The sequence below is a fragment of the Hippoglossus stenolepis genome, chromosome 1 (genome assembly GCF_022539355.2).
Source record: "Hippoglossus stenolepis isolate QCI-W04-F060 chromosome 1, HSTE1.2, whole genome shotgun sequence".
NCBI classification, from domain to species: Eukaryota; Metazoa; Chordata; class Actinopteri; order Pleuronectiformes; family Pleuronectidae; genus Hippoglossus; species Hippoglossus stenolepis.
The window spans coordinates 15,407,683-15,416,860 of NC_061483.1; the positions used below are offsets into that span (position 1 = coordinate 15,407,683).

The 9,178-nt window shown below is 41.7% G+C and overlaps 1 protein-coding gene across 4 annotated transcripts in view; it reads right to left on the bottom strand.

Moving 5' to 3' along the window:
* Positions 1-977, bottom strand: part of tcf12 (transcription factor 12) — a 72,280-nt gene extending 71,303 nt beyond the window's left edge. For all 4 annotated transcript variants that reach the window (XM_035152077.2, XM_035152066.2, XM_035152057.2 and 1 more), the window contains exons 1-2: positions 782-977; positions 15-103 (exon numbers count right to left, since the gene is read on the bottom strand). In XM_035152077.2, coding sequence (XP_035007968.1) covers positions 15-86 — 72 coding nt within the window. In that variant the 5' untranslated portion in view covers positions 87-103; positions 782-977. The remainder of the gene's footprint in view (positions 1-14; positions 104-781) is intronic.
* Positions 978-9,178: the final 8,201 nt, after the last annotated feature.

Here is a 9,178-nt window from a genome sequence, read left to right on the forward strand (position 1 = left end):
AAAAGCCATCATACCGCACTGAAATCCAGCAGGTCACTTAATTCCTTGTCTGTTCCAAGAGCGGCAATCCGCTGCTGAGGGTTCATCCTGGCGATCTAGAAACCTGGAGGAAACACACAGTGCATCAGGTCACATCTTCGGGGACTATTTAGTGCCTCGGAGAGGGATTTGTTGTGGCTGCGGAATAAAGAGCATCACTGTGGAGTAAAGTTGGCTGTGGCGGAGCCTCACGTAGAGACAGTGACAGGGCTGCCACGCAGCGATCGATCACACGGCGCGGAGGTTTATTTGCGCTCATTCAGTTCTTTCCTGTGATTAAAAAGGAGAAGTCCCCGCTGCTGGTGAACTGCCGCTTGTTAACCCGCAGCCTCGCAGTGACAGCGTGTCAGTGCGCGGCCGCTGACACGTTTACACAAGTGGCTGGTTCACTTAACACGGACGATGTGAATGTCAGTGATTTATGAGGCTGCTTTTCTGGACGTGTCGACGGCTGATGTGAGCGCAGGCGCCCCGCGTCACTTAGCGGAGCGGCTAACGCTAGCCGCACTCACGGGTCCGTCTGGATGGAAGACGGCTAGCGGCGTCAGTCCGTGTGGACATTAGTGGAGAGCGGACCGCAACACAAATCACAGCCCGAGAAGTAACACACACAAACAAACAGTGCACATGACAACGCCAGTTCCCAGCTCCACCACACAAACCCCAATTAGGCTCTTTCTCAACTCCCAACTTCTTTCGCAGGTCCGACAGCTTCCCACTAACTCCTGCAAAAATGTTTTACCTTTTCCCGATTGAAATCCCAACTAGGGTGATCTGGTGGCGGCTCGCGTTGCTGCGACACGCCTCGAAACAGCGGAACGCGGCTTTAATCGGCGGCACCTGTAAGAAATATCCTCTATATGTGTCAGTTACGAGTTTCCCTTAGGCAGACATTTTTGCTTTTTGCGAAAGCCTCAGCACCACGATGGCACTGGTTATTGTATCCCTCCGCCGAGCGCAGTGACATGCTGGTCCTGCACAGCGGGAGATGCTGCGGGACTCAGCGCGCGCTCACGTTCACTGACACACCGACCATCGGCTTATCTTTACTGGTGTCAGGAGGAAAGTCAAGTTTATTTCACTGTGTAAATAATGAGCGTGTAAACACAAATATGTTAATAACTCAACTGTCACATTATAAACACACTTTCATCCCCACAGCATCCAGTTTACTTAGAGACATCAGTGCCTTAAAGAATGCAACACAGTGTATTGATTTTATAATAATAATACACTATTTACAGTTTCAAAGTGTTTCAAATGAAGCAAGACAACACAAATAAAAGGGCAGAATTAGAAAAAACAAACAGTGAGAAAGGCTTTCTGTACGTTTTTGAGCTTTTTCCACCAGTGTAAATGAAATAATTCAAATTAACAAACAACTCAGATAAAATCCAGAACGGTTTTCTGTACAAACATCGGTTAAAGTAGATAACTTTTCTCAATTCATATTTTTAAACCATTCTCCATGATTGTATTTTTTTTTTTTCACTATAAGCTATGTGGCTGCGGGAAAAGTTTCTGCAGAGTACGTAACCTCCAGATGCCCCCAAAGCCCCTCGATCACTGCATGTGAGTGGATTTGATGGTATCATTTCCATTGCCATTACACTGTAATGTGATGTCTGTTTTAAACTCAGCTTACCCAAAAAGAACTATTCCAGCACAGAAATAGTGGAGGCACTAAACTAAGAGAGGACAGGTTACATACGCACTGCACAGGGGGCAGTGGGGTGGAAGCCTCCAAACAAGTCCATGGATGTCAGCTCCACATGCCTGCAGAACTACAGAAGGACCAAAACTCACTGTTTGCAATTTAGTTATCAAATGTTTCCAAAGTAATATAACAAATCGTAGTAATCGTAGCAAGTCATAGTAATCATGCTGTTTCATACACTTCATACAACCATACACGGTTTTAGTTTTATTGATGTGTTGGCTGATTTTGCACATTTCTTTTTAATTAGTCCATTTGGTCTACATGCATTAAATCTCTTACATCATCCATCACTGATTGTCTTCTAGAGTGAGTTTTCTTACATGCAATTAAACATATATGCTTATCAGAGAGGTACATTTTAATACACTGCAATGTATTGATCCAGGTAATAATTGCACTGCTGACCTCTATATAGTACTACATACTACAGATAGATAGATAGATAGATAGATAGATAGATAGATAGATAGATAGATAGATAGATAGATAGAAAGATTCCAGTCCATTTTTTGAAAAGTTTAAATTCAATTAATATATCTTCATGACCCACTACCTCTAAGTTCTCCGTGTGTGTTGAAAAAAATGTGGATTTAACTCTGTAGATCAGAGGTCACTAACAGGCGGACCGCGGTCCGGGTCAGGACCCAGAACCGTCCCGTACGGACCCGGACTTACAGCCAAAACAGAAGGTTATGATTTAAAACCTGACGGGGCGCTTCTATTTGTAACCGGCGCAGCTTTTGTAGTCTATACGGTAGTGGTTTAGCGGATGAGGAAACGCACAGAGCAATTGCATGCGAGTTAAGCCATCCCACGTGATAACACTCAGCCAATCAAGTCTGTGCATTCCAGGCGGTAAACATTGCGACTCTAAAGTGCAGACAGATGAGAGAGTTAGAGGCAAGTTACACACGAAAAGACGGTAGAAAGAAAAAGACAGATAGAGATACAGGTAGAGAAAACAAAGGGAGAGATACAGAGGAGTGAGACGGAGAAAGGGAGAGAAACAGAGGAGTGAGACGGAGAAAGGGAGAGAAACAGGAGTGAGACGGAGAAAGTTGAGAAACAGACGAACAAAGTGGGGAGTGGGATATAAGAGGGAAGAAAGTGATTCTAAAACTGTTCAATTGTTAAGATGTGTTGAGATTTATTATCTGTAAAATTGGTTGAGACTTTTGAGTCAAGATGTGAAACAGAAAAAGGAAATTCAAGCTTTTGCTCCCTTTATTTTATTTTTCTGAAGTTAAAATTCTGAAATTTTTAACTGTCTGGACAGTTTCTGGAGTTTACTTTTCATATATGCAAAACACAGCAGGATATTATCCAGGTCAGATGTGTTCACAACAGCAACAGGGATCAGAACATTATTGAAAATATCCAGGTAGAGCAGCAGGAGGCAGGACATGACGTATGACGTGTTTTTTTTTATGAGCCCATAGACACCGAAGTTGGCCCCTATTGCTAAATGCTCTTGAATCTTGTCTTTCTTTCCAAGTTTACAACTTCGTTTGTGTTTTCTACATGTATGGTTCCTCATTTTAATCCTGGGATATTTATATTGTTCCAATTTTACGTCTGTCGCCTGTTACAAACGTCATCAACACGCTCACCCGCTATCTTCTCCAGCTGTATTTTCACAAGGACTAACTTGGGGTCTGGGAGGAAAAGTTCCAGAAAATGTCTGGAACAACAGACAAGTACATTTGCTTTCTCAAACACAGCCCCTTGGAAAGATTTCAGGAAAATGTCTGGATTCCAGTGCATGTCTGAAACACTTGTATGAGTGTTTAGCTGCTTTCACATACAAAACAGAACTGGAAGCAGTTTGTTAAATAAATCTTCATTTTATTCTACTATTATTGTATTGTTATATGCAGATTTCTGCATTTTCATTGAAATGAAGATAAAATCTGTTGCTGCTGCTTCTTTGTTCGGTTTATTGGCAGGTGTCAGTCAACCAATGTCAAGGTGCATACTACTACTTTGCATTTATCACATAGGGCAATAAGAGATACCATGTGATAAATGCAATAGAATTAGTTGAACCAACAAGGTGGTCAAGGTGTATATTACCACATGGCTTTGAACTAAAGGCCAGACTAAAGGCCGTTTGCTATGACCTTTAACATGCCTTTGATGAGTGGTGGTAATATCCTAAGATGTTGGTTGCCACTCGCCTATAAACCGAACTAAGAAGAGGATTAATTAAGAAGAGCTTGTAAGACTTGCAATAAATAGATACGATTTTAGTTTCTGAGTTTCTTAGAAGATTCAGCTTCACAATGGATACATCTACTGAATTGGAGCTACCCGACATAACAGTCAAAGCTGGCCGCACATTGACAATGTCTTCACCAAGCTTACTGCGGACGAGTGGAGGCAGTTAAAATTAGGGGCACCGAACAATGCCACAAAGTTTCTGTTGGCAGAACTTGTGATGAACATGACATCGACTGTGTCCTCCAAACTGCTAACGACTCTTGGATATGACGGCATGTCCGTGACTGTAGAAAAGGTCTTGTCCAGTCTGGAAGACGCACTCTGCCAAAGTTTAGCACCGGGCAGCTCAACCAGCTCTGAGAGTTTGGATCAATTCACAGAGTTGTTTGCAGAGGAGGTGACAGAGAGGGTCAACGCCAGCCTGCATTCCAACTCCACCAGCACAGAATCCGCTGGACCGCCACAGTGTCACCAGACCACACCCAACAAACTTGAGAAAATGGTCAGTTGTCTTTGCAAAGTGTTGAAGAAATCTGCTTGTGACATCGAGGCTCGTTCAAGCCAAGACTGCGTAGTCAAAGGACATTTGATCTTTTAAACAAGCTTCCTCGGGGTAAAACAACCTCAACCTCTTCACGCACTGACTCTTCATCACGCAGTTCTCGCTCTGACAGAGCATCATCCTCAGAATCATCAGTCCACAGCAGTGACTATAGGACAAGTGAGGCCGTCCAGGAAATCATTGGGAAGGAGGTGAGCGACATCATCGAGCCCTTTGTGGATGAAATGTCCGAATCTGACCTGAGTGGGCTGATATCTGAATCTTCTCTGGAGTTTAAAGCTGCTGCAGAGGAAATCTATCAGATAATTAGTGAAGAGGAGAGCGTCAGATCATCTGATTCGAGTAGAGGCTCCAAATCCTCAAAGAGCAACAAGAAGTTTTGGAAAGGAGTGGGGAAGAGGATCAAAGCTTTTGCAAGCTTTTGCGACAGCATCGATGCTCAAGATGGGGACACAAGTCAGGAAGAAGTTCGGTAAGGAGACCCAAGTCCCGAGCAGTGAGTCAGTCAAGTCTCTGATGGATAGTGTGGAGTCTCTGCTTCTGACAGAGACCAAGGACAGAGTTTCACCTGCAAACGCCCTGCCTTACCGATGTCCTCTATAGGTACGTCACAACTGACATTTTAGGGGCGAGTCCAGCTGAAGTGACGAAAGTGTCTGTTCCTAAGTCCCACAAAAAGATGTACGCGGACATAAAGGAGAGAGTGATCAATTTCCTGCCATTGATGAACTGGTGGTTCTCAAAACAGGCCGGTGTCTACACCAAGAGGGTGACCTCCGCTTTAATGGAGATTGATCCCATCATAGGATCTCCGGTCTCAGAGATCAACAGTGCAACGGAACGGGCAGAGCCCCGCAAAAAGATGTATGTCAATCTCGTCATTGACCAGTTCGTCACTCGAGTGTATGCAAAGTCCAAAGTGAACTTGTGTGACGAATCAATACACCTCACTCAATACCTGTTTGAAAAAACATGGCCCGAAGTCCAAGACATTGACTTAGACATGTCCCCAGAAATAATCAATGTCCTCCACAAGGCCGTGTTCAAGGACTTGTGTAAGATGTGGGACTGTCCAGAAACGCTGCTGCTTTCCATTTATCGCAAAGAACCAGAGGTCGAGAAAAGAATCGCCGCCTCTATGGAAAGCCACATGTCCAAAAAACCCGGCAGAATGTCCAGATTCTTCTCCTCTTTGAGCAGATTCTTTAAACGGTAGAAATGCTATTGCTTTAAATGAGGACGCGCATATACGTGTCTTCTACTAAAGGGGTGTGGATTCACTCTGGGAGCTCCAGTTTACCACATCCAAACAAAAAAAAAAGTCTGCATGAAATGTTTTCTTGAACCATTTTCTGTCACAACTGTTAATAATGAATTAAAAAAATACTCCACTTAGTTGTGTCTGTTCTACCGATGTTTCAGTGTATATGATCGAACAATTATCAGTGGTGCTGCTCGTTACAGCCAATCAACAACAGGAGGCGCCCGTGTTCCGGCACAGGACCACGCACAGGAGGGAGAATAAGAAAAAAGCAGGTTATGGAGCAAAGCAGCAAATTTAGCAGTAATAATATGCTCAATTCCACTGTGTAAGCACTTTGCATGATGGCCTGTAGACAACGAATGACTTTAGAAGATAAACAGAAGAAGAAGTTACGTGACAAGGCGAGTAATAAGAGCCGCATTTACATCGGTAAAGCTTTCCGGCTTTGGAAAGATATCCGAGGGGCAACAGGCTTGGAGACGGACGCGCAGTTTGCATGGTTTCTGCTCCAAAGGTGGGTCCCACCAATTTAGACTGGGCAGACTGTGAGAACATGAAATATCCACAGTCCAAGCAACTCACTCCTCCTCCTCGTCTGCAGAGAGCCAGGTCAGTGCTGGATTCTGACGCTCCTCTACTCCAGGTTTTACGGTACGGGTACTTGGAGAGGCCAAAAAGGGACGGATGACGACCCTTATTTCAGCAATAAGTCGTCATTTGATATAACACGTTTAAAACAACATCGTGTTTCACATTAAATGCGATCCACATATAATAATAATACGTTAATAATAATCTTTATTTATACAGCACTTGGCAACACAGTTACAAGGTGAAACAATAGGAAACAGTTAAAAAGCAAGAAACATTTACACAGCAATAGAGCAAACATTTAAATAAAAGTTACACCTGAGAAAATAGTAAAAAAGAAAAAGTAAAACATAAAATCTTTAAAAATATCCAATAAGATCAGAATTAGGAGAAAGCACAGCGACATACTTTAAGGAGTTTTTAACTGGTTATGAAACGGTCTCATTTTATTAGCGCTGCCTCTTTAGATAGATGTACTTAGATAGATTCACTTTATTGATCCCAAATTGGGAAATTACTGAATTTTATGAACAACAAAAGCAAAGGGGACAATCTTAAAAAAATACATTTTGGCTTTTTTTAAATAAACTATTCTAAATGTACTGAGTTAAAGTAGGAAAGATATTTACAGATGTGGATTTCACGTCACACATGAATGGACTCCTCGTGGTTAGACTACAACCCTCATTATGGAAAAATGTGCCTTAGCATAGTTTTTTGATGTTTTTTAATTATTGATAACAATTAATAACTCACCCCTGGGGAGTGAGGGTTGTAGACTTACCAGGACGATACCATTAATGTCTGTATTGACTTTGGTGACCCTACGTTCCACAAGGGTGGAGTTATTAATAATTATGATTAAATGTTCAGATGTGGACCAGAGTGACAGACATTTTTTATTGGTCAATAGAAATTTTTAAACTTTAAAATCAGAACCAAAAAGCCCAACAGTAGGAAATTAAAGTAAGATTTTTCATCTAAATCAGTTTTTCTAATATACTCAAGCATGAATCCATGGGAGGCACCTGTACCCTCTATTATTAATTCCAGACTGCCACCTGTTGGACAAACACAGATCATCTCAAATTCTCTACATCTGTTATTACTAATGATTATATCTATTCTTTTACAGTTATGAAAGAACATTATCGAGTCTTGGAAATGAATCCGCCCCTGAAAGGTAATAAGTCATATCTTTGCCTTGTTTTTAACACATCACTTGCACTGACTAAGTATGGCCATTGACATTGTTTTGGCCATATATATATATAATATTTAACTATAAAACGTCACTCACACATTCCCTCTAGTATGTTTCAACTAGGCTCAGGGCCCCCTGACCACGACAGATAACTTAATGAATCATAAAACATACATTTGCCTTTGCTTAATCTAAAGCAAGGAGAGACAGGACGCATGGGAAGGATGAAGGTCAGAAGGACAGATGTCCCCACTGTAATGTCATTTTCAGTGTTGTGGAGATGGGGGTCACCATTGACGAGGATGAATGTACCATTCAAGAGAGCAGCATGTCATTTTACACAATATTATATTGCAGGTTAATTTGTGCTCGTGTGTTTCATTTGATTCTATCATCATATGTTGTTTTTTTAGATCTGACTTGGATAATCGTGTCGAAAACATCACAGAAACGACTGAACAGAGAGCAGCAGGAGCAGATGACGATGAGGACGTCTACGTTCCACTAATCGTACTCAGAGGTACCTGAACGATGCCTGAAAACCTGCAGCAAGACCAAAATAAAACTCTCTAAATGGAAAAAGTGCTAAGAGTGAAAACAGCTGATTCATTAGTTACTGAACAGAAGCTTGGTATTTTCTTAATTATAAGCAGTGGCAAAAAAGATAATGAGTAAGTACAATAAATATATTATTTATTTGAGTCACTATAGCTATACAGGGGACTGCACGCTGGAGCAGTAGTTAGCAGTATTGCCTCATAGCAAGAAAGTTCTTTGTTTTCGAATCCCTGTGTGTCGAGTTTACATGTTTGCTCCTTCTGTGGGGGCTTCGTCCCACATTGGGTTTAGCCCCTGTGTGTGGGCTCTGTGATATGCTGGCGACATGTCCAGGGTTTACCCTTCCTCTCGTCCAATGTCAGCTGGGATGGGCTCCATCTCCCCTGTGGTATAGCTAATGGATGGATAGCTACACATCTGCTGCACATCCTCAAAATCACAGATGATGTGCTGAACCTCTTTTCCTTTATGCCTTCTTTACTTATCTTACACATGAGGATTACTTATACGTTTGTAAGATATATAGTATAAAAATGTTGACAACTAGAAAGATATCCATGAAGATTTGTCTCTTTTATTGTGTCACATGTTGCTTTTTTTCTGTTGCAGCTCCACAACATCTGAGCTGTTACTGGATTGTGAAGAGGAGGAGCTGGAGCCGTGCCAGAAACCAACTTCACAAGTTCACTCGAAAGATGAGGATGATGTCGGAGAGTTGAGTATGTGACGACATTTTTTGAAGGAACATGTTGGTGTTGAGATTTTTACACATCCGACATCTGTACTCCAATAAAACACAAATAACTGTTGAGTCAAAACATGTCATCATATGTGCAGTTTAGAATGGTTTGGTCAAATAGAACTAGGTATGAAGAATAAATTGATATTTGAATGTTGTTTTAAACAGAGGAGGTATTAATTAAAGGAGTTGAGTTGGACTACAATACTTACAAATGCTCAAATGTTATTCTCCAAATATTAACTTGTATCATATTCTGTCTTTTTGTTTGTTGTTACAGA